Raw genomic sequence first — 16,541 nt, forward strand, 5'->3', positions numbered from 1 at the left:
ACTCGAATAGATTTATGTATTTCTGTTTCTCAATACATGCCCACAATTCACATTACGTATTTCCAATACAGTTTTCTTGAAATATTGCTGAAATAGCCATAAAACTTAGCTATATCCGTCCCCTATGTTCATTCGTCTGATTTGGTTCTGCCTCAAATTCCAGCAACACCGAATTCTTAGCTGTAGTTCTTGATTCTCCATACAGAAAACTGAACTTACTGAACGACATGTTGAATAAATGCATGTTCTACACCCCTTTATCGAAACTAATACATTTTCACACATAAAATAATCGCTTATAAATGCAACATATTCGTAAGTCGTAGGTTATCTATGGTATTCAAATTAATTTTAAATATCAATTGACAATGCTCTGTCAAATTCTAAACAGCGCTACCTACAGTGATCCCATATCCCCACGAAATTAAAAACAAAATCGAATCGCTATTTCCAGTTTGTCTGCCTACCTATCCTTGTAGTTATCTATCTATGGTTTGCATTTCACAATTGTGGTTTGACGTTATCCATCTCAAGGCAAGGATAGATAGGAATCTATTCAGGTCAGACCACAAAACACTAATATAAGACCTCACATCAATAATTCACTTCTAGCGTTTGAGTTATTGGAGTGTGTTAGAAACTAGAAAGTGTAAATATTTGATGAAAGGTTAATCGTGTGTGTATGACAACATACCCGTATGCACCGTTTCATTAAACGAGCTTAATTCCTTAATGTCTTTTTTCCCATATAGATTCTATGCTTAAACGTCGTTCAATGAAAGGTGCATACGGCAATAAATACATCACAATAATTGTTGGTCGAGATTCTCAACTACGCAATACTTGAAAATGAATTCCTCAACCGTAAGTAGCTTCAAATAAAAGATAAAAGCGCCGTTGTTATCGATATTCATTTTTCATTCATTTCAAGTTCTGAAGGCAACGATTTTTTCAGCCTAAATCAAAACCAATTACTGAAGAAGAGGCCATGCGTTTGGTAGAATTTGTAGCAGCTGATGGGGTTATTACCAGCAGAGCTATTAATGCTACCAACAATAAATTGAAAGAGGAGAGTTGGAGAAGATTGACCGAATCCTTCAACTCTTCGGTTTCAATTTTCCCACATTGCGCCCTCAAATATGGATTAATGAAATCCAATAATTCACTCACGGCACCTTTGCTCAGTAAGCTCAGTTGAATTTTACATGTGAACTCGTAATCATTCAAAATAATCATGTAATCAACTCTTGCTTTATGAACTTTTTGTATTATGGTGTCTTCCGATTCACTTTCTTCATCGAACTCATCAATCATCTCTAATAATTCCATGTCGCTGTCGTCGCTACCCAAATAATCCATTTTTTGAAGTTAATTACAATTCAATTGTCAAAAAAACGGCCCTGAAATGCACCCTGATAACAATTTCCAACGCTTATCTCTACCCCCCTCACTGATCGAACTCGACAGATCAAAAAACTGAACTACCGGATATATAATGGGAGACATAGTTCAATTATCAGTACATTGAAGACTTGAAATCTTCAATCGTTGTTTTTTCAGATTGAATCGGATAGGTACATTGAAATCTCTACCCTCCAATTCCAATATCCTATTTCATATGAAAACGTGAATCCTGCATCATAAAAATCAAACAGAACCTTTGTTTCTCTTTACAATCTTGATAAAGATACATTCTCCTAATGAGGAGTTGAATCATAGGCTTTTACATTTAAAAGAATAGCAAAACAATATTCAGTGAAGAATTTCACAAAGAACATAGTTCGAACCTCAAAGAAATTACATTTGGAAAAAAACGAAAGGAAAACAGAGGTTTGATAGCAATAAATAACTTTCTCATCTCAAACTCACATTAATGTATAAGAAAGAGAAATTTGTTTACATTACCTACATGAGGAAGATAAAATTATCTCTCGGAATTAATTTATTAAATTTATATATCTCATTCAGTTATACAACACAAAATTTTTTCAATATTCAAGACAAAGGTTTCACTCGAGTATATTTATATTGAAATAATGAAATATAATTTTCAATAGATGCGACATAAATCACACATATTATTTCTGAATTCCTCATGCGGTTCCGGTTAATTTTCAATGTTAAGGGTTGAAAGTTCAACCCCAGAGCCCTTTTTTTAATCAATATTTGATGCTTTCGCTCTAAGGAATATTAAGTATAATTTTTATGATGCAGGATTCACGTTTTCCTATGAAATATGAATTTTTAATCCTAAGGGTTGAAAGTTCAACCCCATAGCCCCATCCGAAGTCAATTTTTTTAATTAATATTCGATGCTTTCGCTCTAAGGAATATTAAGTATAATTTTCATGATGCAGGATTCACGTTTTCCTATGAAATATGAATTTTTAATCCTAAGGGTTGAAAGTTCAACCCCAGAGCCCCATCCGAAGTTAATTTTTTTAATTAATATTTGATGCTTTCGCTCTAAGGAATATTAAGAATAATTTTCATGATGCAGGATTCACGTTTTCCTATGAAATATGAATTTTTAATCCTAAGGGTTGAAAGTTCAACCCCAGAGCCCCATCCGAAGTTAATTTTTTTAATTAATATTTGATGCTTTCGCTCTAAGGAATATTAAGTATAATTTTCATGATGCAGGATTCACGTTTTCCTATGAAATAAGAATTTTTAATCCTAAGGGTTGAAAGTTCAACCCCAGAGCCCCATCCGAAGTTAATTTTTTTAATTAATATTTGATGCTTTCGCTCTAAGGAATATTAAGTATAATTTTCATGATGCAGGATTCACGTTTTCCTATGAAATAAGAATTTTTAATCCTAAGGGTTGAAAGTTCAACCCCAGAGCCCCATCCGAAGTTAATTTTTTTAATTAATATTTGATGCTTTCGCTCTAAGGAATATTAAGAATAATTTTCATGATGCAGGATTCACGTTTTCCTATGAAATAAGAATTTTTAATCCTAAGGGTTGAAAGTTCAACCCCAGAGCCCCATCCGAAGTTAATTTTTTTAATTAATATTTGATGCTTTCGCTCTAAGGAATATTAAGTATAATTTTCATGATGCAGGATTCACGTTTTCCTATGAAATAAGAATTTTTAATCCTAAGGGTTGAAAGTTCAACCCCAGAGCCCCATCCGAAGTTAATTTTTTTAATTAATATTTGATGCTTTCGCTCTAAGGAATATTAAGTATAATTTTCATGATGCAGGATTCACGTTTTCCTATGAAATAAGAATTTTTAATCCTAAGGGTTGAAAGTTCAACCCCAGAGCCCCATCCGAAGTTAATTTTTTTAATTAATATTTGATGCTTTCGCTCTAAGGAATATTAAGTATAATTTTCATGATGCAGGATTCACGTTTTCCTATGAAATAAGAATTTTTAATCCTAAGGGTTGAAAGTTCAACCCCAGAGCCCCATCCGAAGTTAATTTTTTTAATTGATATTTGATGCTTTCGCTCTAAGGAATATTAAGAATAATTTTCATGATGCAGGATTCACGTTTTCCTATGAAATATGAATTTTTAATCCTAAGGGTTGAAAGTTCAACCCCAGAGCCCCATCCGAAGTCAATTTTTTTAATTAATATTTGATGCTTTCGCTCTAAGGAATATTAAGTATAATTTTTATGATGCAGGATTCACGTTTTCCTATGAAATATGAATTTTTAATCCTAAGGGTTGAAAGTTCAACCCCAGAGCCCCATCCGAAGTTAATTTTTTTAATTAATATTTGATGCTTTCGCTCTAAGGAATATTAAGTATAATTTTCATGATGCGGGATTCACGTTTTCATATGAAATAGGATATTGGAATTGGAGGGTAGAGATTTCAATGTACCTATCCGATTCAATCTGAAAAAACAACGATTGAAGATTTGAAGTCTTCAATGTACTGATAATTAAACTATGTCTCCCATTATACATCGAATTCTTATGATGCAAACTGAATCAGTCTGTACGCCACTGGCGTCAGCGTTCGGGTATTTCCGGAGGTCTGCTATCTTTGGCCGCTGTATTCACACCGGTTCAACCAACAGTTGATATCCTCATATTTGCTTGTCTCCCCTGCAACATCCTGTTATTTGTTTCCTGCAACCGCACTGATTCCTCCCCCTTTTCCAAATCCAAATCTTTTTCCTTCAACAATAAAATTCCGGTTTCTTTCATCACACATCCTTCCTGAGACCAATTTTGAATTGATTTAAAATTAAATCCTTGTTCTTCTTTCGTATTCCAGATCCTCGCTCAACAAATTAGCCCCTACAGTGCTGAATCTGGTACAAAACGAGGGCACATCCTTGTCCTGTCTTTGGAAACAACGACTCTAATTCTAATTTATCAAAATATCTATTTGCATCTTTACCGGAGAAAACTATCTTTAAACTCCGCAAAGATACTGTGAATCAAATTTTCCTATTTCGAAATCAAAATACGCTGCGAACACACGATAGAATAAGTCAAACTATACACGCCAAATAATCTCACTATTCAAAAAAATACCTTCAAAGGAAACGTCCTGGAAAAAAAAATGCTGACCGCTCTCTAATATCCCGAAAAATAAATAACGCCCTAAAAAAAAAATTATATCACAACAGAAAATAATATTCAATAAACAATGTCCTGAAAAAAAACCTGCAACTTGTCCTAAATTCCGAACTATTCTGTAAATCAAATATATTGGAAAAAATTGAATCAAACTGACTTAAAATTCCGAAATATCCTGACGTTCACTTGATTTGAAACAATTAAATTAAAATGACCGAAATTCCGAATTAATCTGACGTCCAAATTGAAGAAAATAAAAATATTCAATTGATAGGATTTCACTCTTAATTTCGTGCTCAACTTCTGACAAAACATCACAAAAAAAATTCTTAATTTTCCATATTCGCATCAACTAAATTGATGATAATTTAGCAAGTTTTTTTTTTTGAAAGAAACTAAATAATTTTCGAATCCTCTTTTTGTTACTAAAATAACCGATCCATCTACTTGTCACCGATAAACATAAAAATGAATTACTATGCGTGCAAAATAATAAAACTCAATAGAGGACGTTTCTTCTAAAATTTCCGATAAACTACAGTTCCGACTTTCAAAACACCCGAACATTCAACTTTGCGTTCAAAATCCTACGTACTTGATACTCAACAAAAATTTTTCGAAATATTCACTGCAAAACCATCAAATTCCTACTTATTGAAAATTTTCAATACCAAACAGTAAGATATACACTTCAAAAAAAATTATCCTGAAAACAACAAACAGAAAAAAAAATAAATATTTCACCATCAGCCAAGGATGCACCCACAAAACAATAAAATTCTCTCGAAAAATTAAATTTCAATCTTCAATATTGATCAACTACTGTATCAGTCTTCTTAAGGTTTCCATCAATCGATTAATCAAAACTTTCACAAATTATCAAACCCCTATGCTCTTCACAAATGAAATTTTTCAACTATCTTCCGATTTAAAACTTGATAACTACTACCAATCTGATCCAATTCATTGAAGAGGAAATAACTTTTCCAACTCTACACAACTTTCTCTAATCTGTCCACAGCCTAATTTTAAAGAGTAAAAAAAAATGTTTTCTCTTCGCAGCTCTGCTTTTCACCTTTCATAAAATAACGCTTAAAATGAATAAACCGACACAAAATGAAATTATTCTTGGTAATAAAATAACTCACAGTTCCTTCATCCGAAAGCCCTCAAATTCCTTGATATAATCAAAACATCATATGTATATTCTCTCAAAAACCCTCAATGGACCACAAAAAATTTTTAAAACACAATTCTCCCAATGCTTTTCACTTCTACAATGACGCCTATCAAATTATTAGATTTGGATAAACTCGCTCCAAAAATAACCAAAAGCTTTGGAAATCAAACTTCTCAAATAAAAGATTTTAGTATTCTACCCCAGAAAAATCAACTAACATCATCCCACCGCTGTCACCAGTGAAATAAAGCACCCCTTATCTGGAGTCAATGGAAGAGCGGCTTTCCACTGAACAAGGGGTGATTATTTTTTGGATGTTACACACACAAAATTGAAGGTCCTCTTAAAGGATTCGGCCCGTCGCGCGAAGGACAGGTCTTTGATGGATATTTCTATAATTTTTCTAGGGAGAAAGTTTAAAGGAAACTCATATGAAAATTAACAAATACTCTATTGGAATAAAATTAATTAGAAATTGAAAGTTTTAGCGGCATGACAGACAGGAATTGAATTCTGAAAAAAGTACCACCCAGAGCAGGATTCGAATTTCATTTATTTCAGACAAAAACTATCATTACAGTTTAAAATTAATTAGTACTTGTCTACAAACACGTCCTTGGTCGATGAGGACCAACTAAAATCTTCAATTCTTTAAAAAAAATTCAAAGAGCGCAAAGCAATAAACATTAATGTTTCGTCAACAAAATCTTGGAATAAAATTCTATTTTCTCAAGCGCACAACAACAATAAAAATATGATCAAAAATTAAATGAATTTTAGAGGAGCTTTCAGGACTCTGGACAAACAAAAATTGGAACTTTCTACCTTTTTCTGCGACCGTCGTTCGCCTTATGGGGCTGCTGGTGAACAGGACGTCGAATTCTTCACACTCAACCGCACTTCCCGCACTTTTCCGTCGTCAACGATCAACCGATTTTTATTACCACAAATAAAAAAAATTATTCCGTCCAAAACTTCGAAACGAATTCTCTACTTCCTCAACACTCATCTTCCCAGTGGAAAAATATAATTCATACGCTCGCCATTAAAACCTTTATTTTCAATTATCTTAGACGCTGAGAGCCCGAGAGGGAATTTCCTCACCCAATACGTCAATATTCCTATTTATTACATTCGGATAAAACTTTACTTCCTCGATTTACAGGAGGATTCTCTTGTTATTGATTAATAGATTTTGACTTAAAAATATCTATAATTTCTTGATAAATTTGTGTATTTTGATTCAACTGCTTGTTAGCTAGCCCTGAAGGAGTTTCTCCATTTTTATCTTCAATATCAGGATCTGCTTGTTTCTCTACTAGTAGTTTTACAATATCTAAATGACCATCTCGAACAGCTAGGTGTAATGGTGTGACCAAATCATCTGTTTGACGATTAACATCATGTTTCTTAAGTTCTTCTTCTACTTTATCCTTATTACCACAAATAACAGCTGCATGAAGAGGATATCCTAATTTTTCATAGGCTTTACTAAGATTTTTTTGCGACTTCGATTTCAACTTCGATTTCAACTTCGAATTATCAAATTCAGACTTTTTCTTAAGAATAGGTGAAACCTCGTGTTCAAGAATCGCCCTTTTTTTCTCATAATCACCTAAACCGCCATAAGCATTAGCCAAGTTTCTTTTTGCTTCAGCAACTTGAACGTGATCATCGCGATAACATTTCTTAAAAATAGGAAGAACTTCTTCTTCAAGAATCGCCCTTTTTTTCTCATAATCACCTAAACCGCCATAAGCATCAGCCAAGTTCATTTTTGCTTTAGCAACTTCATCGCCATACTTTTTCTTAAGAAAAGGAAGAACTTCTTCTTCAAGAATCGCCCTTTTTTTCTCATAATCACCTAAACCGCCATAAGCATTAGCCAAGTTTCTTTTTGCTTTAGCAACTTGAACGTGATCATCGCGATAACATTTCTTAAAAATAGGAAGAACTTCTTCTTCAAGAATCGCCCTTTTTTTCTCATAATCACCTAAACCGCCATAAGCATTAGCCAAGTTCATTTTTGCTTTAGCAACTTCATCGCCATACTTTTTCTTAAGAAAAGGAAGAACTTTTTCTTCAAGAATCGCCCTTTTTTTCTCATAATCACCTAAACCGCCATAAGCATCAGCCAAGTTCATTTTTGCTTTAGCAACTTCATCGCCATACTTTTTCTTAAGAAAAGGAAGAACTTCTTCTTCAAGAATCGCCCTTTTTTTCTCATAATCACCTAAACCGCCATAAGCATTAGCCAAGTTTCTTTTTGCTTCAGCAACTTGAACGTGATCATCGCGATAACATTTCTTAAAAATAGGAAGAACTTCTTCTTCAAGAATCGCCCTTTTTTTCTCATAATCACCTAAACCGCCATAAGCATTAGCCAAGTTCATTTTTGCTTTAGCAACTTCATCGCCATACTTTTTCTTAAGAAAAGGAAGAACTTTTTCTTCAAGAATCGCCCTTTTTTTCTCATAATCACCTAAACCGCCATAAGCATCAGCCAAGTTCATTTTTGCTTTAGCAACTTCATCGCCATACTTTTTCTTAAGAAAAGGAAGAACTCTTTCTTCAAGAATCGCCCTTTTTTTCTCATAATCACCTAAACCGCCATAAGCATCAGCCAAGTTCATTTTTGCTTTAGCAACTTCATCGCCATACTTTTTCTTAAGAAAAGGAAGAACTCTTTCTTCAAGAATCGCCCTTTTTTTCTCATAATCACCTAAACCGCCATAAGCATCAGCCAAGTTCATTTTTGCTTTAGCAACTTCATCGCCATACTTTTTCTTAAGAAAAGGAAGAACTCTTTCTTCAAGAATCGCCCTTTTTTTCTCATAATCACCTAAACCGCCATAAGCATCAGCCAAGTTCATTTTTGCTTTAGCAACTTCATCGCCATACTTTTTCTTAAGAAAAGGAAGAACTTCTTCTTCAAGAATCGCCCTTTTTTTCTCATAACCACCTAAATCGCCATAAGCATTAGCCAAGTTTCTTTTTGCTTTAGCAAGTTCAATATCGTCATACGCAAGATTTTCCTCAAAAAGCTTGCAAGCCTCCTCCAGATACTTCTTTTGTTTCTCATAATCTTCTAAATCTCCATAAACGACACCCAAGTTTCTCAGTGTCCTAGCAATTTCAACAGGTTTATTGGAGTGATGTTCCTCAAGAATAGGTAAAATCTCGTCTTCAAGAATCGCCCTTTTTTCCTCATATCTACCAAAATCGCCATAAGCATTAGCCAAGTTTCTTTTTGCTTTAGCAAGTTCAATATCGTCATACGCAAGATTTTCCTCAAAAAGCTTGCAAGCCTCCTCCAGATACTTCTTTTGTTTCTCATAATCTTCTAAATCTCCATAAACGACACCCAAGTTTCTCAGTGTCCTAGCAATTTCAACAGGTTTATTGGAGTGATGTTCCTCAAGAATAGGTAAAATCTCGTCTTCAAGAATCGCCCTTTTTTCCTCATATCTACCAAAATCGCCATAAGCATTAGCCAAGTTTCTTTTTGCTTTAGCAAGTTCAATATCGTTCTTCCCAAGTTTTTTCTCAAAAATCCCGCAAGCCTCCTCCAGATACTTCTTTTGTTTCTCATGATCTTTTAAATCTCCATAAACGACACCCAAGTTTTTCACTGTCCTAGCAATTTCAAGATGTTCATCGCGGTGACATTTCCTAAGAATAGGTAAAACCTCGTCTTCAAGAATCCTTTTTTTCTTATATTTACCTCTATCGCCATAAGCATTAGCTAAATATCGATTCATTATAGCAACTTCCAAGTGCTCGTCTCCTAATATTTTTAACGATTTCAACGCCTCTTTCTCAAATTTAAAAGCTTTATTATATTTTCGATCGTCAAATAATTTGTCGACAATCTTACGCGGCAGTTTGCAAAATTCATTCACTAATTCATGGTTACTACTTGCATAACACCAAACAGACATAGAATGGTCTAAATCACATTCTTTAATATTATCTCTCCACAGTCCTAGTGCTTCTCTTAAAACCTCTTGGTCTCTATCCACACCCTTTAAATTTATTCTTATTACTTCTTGCACTAAAATATGAATACTTAATACACTTTGCTCTTGCCCACCATTTACCATAGAATACTTCACAAGTAACCTAGAAGCTAACTTTAACTTTTCTTCACTTTCTGCTAAACTTAAAAATGTTTCTCTACTAATGTTTTCAGGTGCAAAGTAAGAAATAGTATCCAAAATCTTTAAAGCTAATTCTCCATGTTGTTCATTACTAGCTATTTTATCAATTGTAATTTTCCAAGTTGTAAAAGTTGTTGTGGCGTAGTGATTATCGATTCCTCTAAATACGTTCGAGTCAAGTAAATCTTTTGTCTTTTTTTCATATTCTTTCAAATAATCATTAATTCCAAATAATTTTAGTATTAATCTCTGGTCTTTAATATATGCTATTGCTTGTTGTATAGCTAAAGGAAAACGCTGTAGTTTTTCTACTAAATTTTTTATCTCTTGGTCTTGCGACTCATCTTCTTCAGATATACCTAGCCCTGTTTTCACAAATTCTATTGCATCTTCTAACTTTAATTCACTTAGGTCTATCACTTCTATTTCTTCTTCCCACTCTCTAATACGAGAAGTAATTAAAAGGTAAGGCTTGTTAGCATTAGGTGGTAAACCATGAAGTGGTAAAAATTTAATCAAGTCATTATTTTTTTCAGCATTATCAAAAATAAATAAACTTTTCCTCTTTGCAAAAAAACCATATATCTCTTTAACAATAGCTTCTATTTCCTTTTCTTTTCTATCTTTATCCATTATAGGAATACGTACTTTATCATCTCTAGCTAGATTAAGAAAAGAGTCTTTAAGAGTATCATTATATTCAGCATTTATCCATATAACATTGCCATCATAATCATTCCAATGATCATAAGCATACTTTCTAGCCAATTCACTTTTACCTATTCCTCCCAAACCACTAATAGAGGTCATCTGTGATATTACTGTAACCTTATTTTTACCTTGGTTTCGCTGCAATGCTTTATGTAAATCACTTAACTCTCTTTTTCTTCCAGTGAATAACGTTACTGGATCTTTCATATTAAACCAAATTGTCCCTAAAATATCTTCCCTTATTCCTTCAAAAAAAGTCTTTCCTTCCTCATGTGAGAAAAATTTTCCTTTTTTGGCTTTCATCCAATCCAGCATTTTCTCCAAGAACCTACCATAAACATTTTTTATATCAATTTTGTTAAATTCTTTACCCAACTCGTCTTTAATCATTTCACCAAGCTTACCTTCATTTGGCTGATTGACTGCAAACCTTAATTTTTTTAAAAAATCTTTTATATTTTCTTCTATTTCTTCGATACTATCGTTTGGCAAGTTAAATTTAGGAAAATTGCTGATATAAAATTTATACTCTTTAAGTATGTTCAAATCAAAATCGAGCTCCTTAAGTTTAGCTTTTAATTGAGATCTAAAATCATTTAAATTACCTGGTAGTTGAGTATCGCTCAAAAATTCTGAGCTAAATCGAATCTCGTCTTCGTTTTCAATCAATACATGTTGGGCTAGTTTACGGATATTTTTGTTAATAATTGGGTCTGCTCCTTCTATTTTTACAACTAGATTTTTACTTTCTTCTAGCAAAGAAATAAATTTTTCTACAAATTTTTCTGTAGATCGGAGATTGATATCTCGCTTTCCAAAATCCTTAAACAACGTCAATTCTTTTTCCTCTATTTTTTCCCAAAATTTATCCTTATCTACATATATTTCCTCACAAGTTTTGAAGTCTTTATAAGTTTCAAACTCGCATTGACCAAGGTTAAGCCTCGGAAACTCAATTTTTAACTCTTCTCTAAAACGATTTAAATCACCTGGCAATTTATGATCATATAAAAATGCTGTGCTGAACTTGATCTTGTTATCTTTTTTTATTAATACATAACCAGCTAACTTTTGAAAATTATTCTTTATATCATGCCACTGTCTTTGCTCAATTTTAATGACCTTATTAGGTTGACTTTTTATTAGTTCAGCAATTTCCTGAGCAAACCTTTTTGGATTTGTTATAAGAGGTTTATCATCTAAATTAAAAGACTTTCTCCGATCATCAAATACTTTTTTAAAAGCGGCTCGAAGATTTTTAGCCCTTGAAGACAGTTGCTGTCCTTCCACGAAATCAACACTTAGTTTGTAACTTTCTTTATCAATAACTTCGTCTATCAACGCACTTTGATATGATTTGAAAAGATTACCTACTCGATCATTTTTGGAATTATGATCGTTTATAGACTTACCATCTAATACACATTCAGCAAGTCCCTTTGCTAGATTAGGTAAATCAGGAGCGTTTCTTAATACTGAAAATATCTCCTCCCTTCCGGTGAATTCATCCTTAAATAGAAAAAGCTTAGTGTTTAAGATTTCATTTTCATCCGTCTTGTGATCAAAAATATCTTCACTTAGCTTCAGATTGCTTCTTTTATCACCAAATTTAAAACCAATATTCGTACAGATAATAAAATCTTTATATTGTAAATTACTATTCTTAAACTCCTGATTTTGTTGGATTTTACGATAAGAAATAAAGTATTTTTGTAGACTAAAGTCTCCTTCTGTTTCTGTAAGTAAATCATTAACAGAGATCTTTTTATCCTCATCTTGTTTATGCTTAGCCTGCAAAAATATCCCTACCTTTTCTTCCGTTCCATCTGCGTTATTCTTTTTATATTGAAAAACCAAATCATCAAACTCTTCAGCTGCATCCATTTCTGTTGCTAATTCAAAAAGATACCCTCTATCTAATCCTCTTTTCACAAACAGCATTAATAACTTTAGCTGATAAATATTTCCATGTAAGGTACGCACCAATCCAGATTTAGAATTTCGTACTTCTTGATCATTATTTGGCCCCTTCACTGCTTTAGGTTCTTGTATTTCCGTTGATTTTTTAGCACTACTATCATTTAGCGTACTTCCTTCATAATCAAGCTTAGCTTTTTGCTGTCGTAATTTCTCCGCAAATTATTTTCTCATATTGTTTAAATCATCTGAAGTTAGTTTATAATCTTTCAATGCCTGTTCAATTTCTAAGTTAGTCTTGCCAGACTTAATTTCATCATTAATTATTCTCGCATTCTGTAAAGCAAATATTCCACAATTATATCCATCTTCTTGCTGCTTAAATTTGGGATTACTGATCTGAATTCCTGGCATTGCTGAGTTTAATTTATCATAAATATCACTTGTTATTTCATCACCAAAAGAGTTAATGTAGTAAGCAGAAAATTGCTGATTTTGATTAATAATAACCAGTGTTACCCAATGATTACTATTCAAATTGATAATAAATATCAGTGATTGTTTACTAGATGCTTTTATTATTTCTGTATGTCGTTTTAACTCAACATCTAATTGTCCTACTGATCCAATCACTTCAAACAGTACATTACTATTCAAGGGCGGATCCAGGATTTTTTTCTGGGGGGGGCACAACGGGCAGACGAGCAAAAAAATCAACAGTTACTGTGAGAAATGAACTTCACTTTTATTTTTAAGAGTTCAAGTATGTATAGAAAGATCCGTTCGTCTGGGGGGGGCACGTGCCCCCGTGCCCCCCCCCTAAATCCGCCCTTGTTACTATTTTCTCCGTACCACCCAATAATCCTTGCAATATTAGCAACATCTTCCTGCGTCAGCCATACTTCATAATTTTGCTGATTTAATGTTTTTTCAGCAAATTGAGAGCTAATGTCCTGATCGAATTTTTGCCTTTCATTAGGAACAGGTGGAGGTTGTTTACCTTTCCTTTTATAATCCTTTTGCCCAGATTGATCTAGCATTTGAATGATACTGTTTTTATTAAACAAACAAAGGAACAACGTCTAAACCAAAGACACAGAACACACCCACACTTGACTCACTTTATGACCAAAGATCATGATATAAGAATAAGTGTTCTTATATCATGACCAAAGATTACAGATTGATTACTTATTGATTATTTATTATCTTGGTGTGTAATATCCAGGGCAGAGATAAACTGAGAGGAGCTGTGTAACTGAAGGTTCTCCACATTTGCACTATTGGCAACAGGCAATAGAAAAAGTGGAGAACTGGAAGTATAAAAGAATTTCTAAAAATGGCTTCTTGAAGGAAACCAAACCTCCTTCACAAATAGGATGGCAGATATCCCTTCAAGCCATAAGGCAGATCTGGCTGACTTTAAAAAAAAGGGTTCACTTCATTAGCACCAAGACAATTAAATCAGGACCCATTGGAAAATTTGTTTGGTGCTATTAGGTATGGCTGTGGATGTGGGGACAATCCCACTGTACCACAATTTATTGGCAGCCTCAAGTCGCAAATTTTGAACGGTCTGACCAATCAGGCCTTTATAGCAAAAAATTGTGAAGATGATGATTTTGCCCTCATTTCTAATTTAAAAGCGTTTATAAATGTGAACGTGAAGGAAAATGATCCTGGGGAAGGAACATCATCTGCTTCTGTGGTACAAGAATCGGTTGATACTGATTATGTATCATCACATATAGCAGATGAAGTTTCTTCTGCAAATCATAACACGTTTTCTGTAGCTTATGTTGCAGGCTACATCATCAAGGGACTTCGGAAAAAAATTAAATGTGTTCTGTGTGAGTCCAAGTTAGTTTCTACTAACTTGGATTACCATAACACATTTATTTCATTTAAAGAGTGGTCAGATGATAAATCTAAGTTGATATATCCAAGTGAGGATTTTACCAAATTTATTGGACGTGGTATAAATGAATTAGAGGAATTTCTGAATCAGTTTGCCTCACATCCACTAATTATGGTAAAATCCGAAAATCATCTGGCCAAAATTCTTGACTTTGGACACCTCGGATGCCCTGATCACTTGGTCGACTCAAAAAAAATTATTTTAAAATCATTATGCAGAATAGGAATTCCCTGGTGGTGTAAGCGAAAAAATTGTGAAAAAAATGAAATTAGAAAAGAAAAAAGATCAATCAAGAGGAAAATGAATATTTTTCAGCATTAAAAAATTTCTAATTCATTAATTTCACAATTTTTTTCCCTTCTACGTTCCATTTATTTGTAAAATGAAATTTACCTATATATATTCAAATTCATCATTTTCACATATTTTTCGATCTACCTCGTATACATTTGTAAAATAAACGTTTCTTTTCTTCCTTTATGAATATTGAAATTATGTTTCACCAAGTGTTGAACGAGGAATCTGTTTCAAAATGAAATTTAATTGTATATAAATGAAAAAATGATATTTAACTGTATATAAATATAAAAATGAAATTTAACTGTATATATACCTTCTACATATTCATCTATCAATTATTGATTTGTTGCTTACTTAAATTGTGCTATGATTTTTTTATGTTTTAAGCTGAAATATACGTATGAATCAAATAGATGTAGTTTTACATTTCCTATTTCCTTCCTGAATAAATGAGAAACTTTGCATTTTTGATATCTGAAAATTTTCCTTGATGAAAATTTGTCAATGAAGACAACATTAATCAGAGAGGAAATTTTCCGTTCGTCAAAAATGCAAAGTTTCTCATAAAACAATGCTGGCTTTTCGAACGGAATAAAATCGGCAATGCGTCAGTTCAAATTTCCCGCGGTTTTGCGCGATACTGCTTGCAGCGCCTCTACAAATGCTTCCCGAAAAAATGAGAGAGATGGAGAATTAGGATGTGACTAACTTTTAGCAGGTAGTTAACCATCTCGTTTATCTCTGGCCTAATTGACAAACGAGACGGTTAACTTGGCATTGAAATCTGTCCCATTTTAAGGAATTCGTGCATCTCTCTCTTTCTTGTATTAGCTTACATCATTGAACTCCATTGAACTAAAGTTCAACTTTAGTTCAATGTTGAACTCTATGGAAAAAATGTCAACAAACATTCAAAACACTACCATCCACAGAACATAAACATCAAGAGAATGGTAACTCCCGTGCTAATCTTCTTGACCGTGTTTTTTGTCTGCGACACTAGCGCTGAAACAGCGTACTGTGGAACTACGTTCTTTTTGCCCGTGCGGCTTCCGCTTCCTCCCGTCCGGACCTTACTAGCAGGAGGCGAGAGATTCAAATCGACGAGGACGCATTGAAAGAGCGCCGAATCAGAGAAATAATGAAAAATTTGAGAAAAATTTTGAGTTTTATAGGAAAATAAAGGATGAAAATAAACTTTTATGATTTCTTGTATTTCTTTTCCTGATGGTGCTCAGAAAAAGTAATGAAATTAGGAACAGGAAGGTTTTTCTTCTTTTATTCTCCCTATTCAACTTAAAATTTCTCTCGAATTTTTCATTATTTCTCTAATTCGGCCATCCTTCAATGCGTGCCCGTAATTTGAAACAGCACCTCGAGTTATTTTGCAGGGGTGAAAAAATGGCTAATGCTAGTACATATTGCAAGTCAAAACAAGTTTTGTTTCTTATGTTTTCTCTTATCTCACGTTGTCCAACAGAGTATTATAATTATTATTTGGAGAAGTTATATTGGGATTATTGTCTGGGTTTCTGAATAGAAATATTGATTCCGAAAAAACGATTTTTCTTCAATTGACGATTTAGAAATACAACTTCATAATTTTCAGACTTCCAAATGAATGCTTTTTTTTCATCTGCAGAACTTGTTCCATGAGCTGAAACATATTTATGTCTCTTGAGATTTCAGTATGAGGAATACCTATATCATAACATGGAATTGAAATATTTTAAATAGAAACTTTAAAACTTCCACTTAAACGCTTTACTTATCAAGATGTTTAGCTTCTACCTCCTTCACAA

General features: G+C 33.2%; 1 protein-coding gene across 1 annotated transcript; it reads right to left on the reverse strand.

Annotated features, from left to right (window-relative positions):
• Positions 1–6,911: 6,911 nt before the first annotated feature.
• LOC123308713 lies at positions 6,912–15,427 on the reverse strand. The gene is made up of 6 exons (XM_044891487.1): positions 13,521–15,427; positions 12,414–12,645; positions 8,147–12,113; positions 8,012–8,026; positions 7,774–7,891; positions 6,912–7,653 (listed from the first exon to the last, which is right to left on the reverse strand). Exons 1-6 carry the CDS (start codon positions 13,559–13,561, stop codon positions 6,912–6,914), a joined length of 5,115 nt encoding a protein of 1,704 aa, XP_044747422.1. The 5' UTR covers positions 13,562–15,427.
• Positions 15,428–16,541: the final 1,114 nt, after the last annotated feature.

The sequence above is a fragment of the Coccinella septempunctata genome, chromosome 2 (assembly GCF_907165205.1).
Source record: "Coccinella septempunctata chromosome 2, icCocSept1.1, whole genome shotgun sequence".
NCBI classification, from domain to species: domain Eukaryota; kingdom Metazoa; phylum Arthropoda; class Insecta; order Coleoptera; family Coccinellidae; genus Coccinella; species Coccinella septempunctata.

Bases quoted from the DNA above. Each gene is read 5' to 3' on its own strand.
- LOC123308713 (XM_044891487.1), bottom strand. From the start codon at position 13,561: ATGCTAGATCAATCTGGGCAAAAGGATTATAAAAGGAAAGG. The intron at 12,114-12,413 runs GTAGGGATATTT...TTTCTATTTAAG, and splicing joins CAGATGGAACGGAAGAAAAG to GATGAATTCACCGGAAGGGA. The intron at 7,654-7,773 runs AGTTGCTAAAGC...TTATCGCGATGA, and splicing joins AAGAAAAAGTATGGCGATGA to TCACGTTCAAGTTGCTAAAG.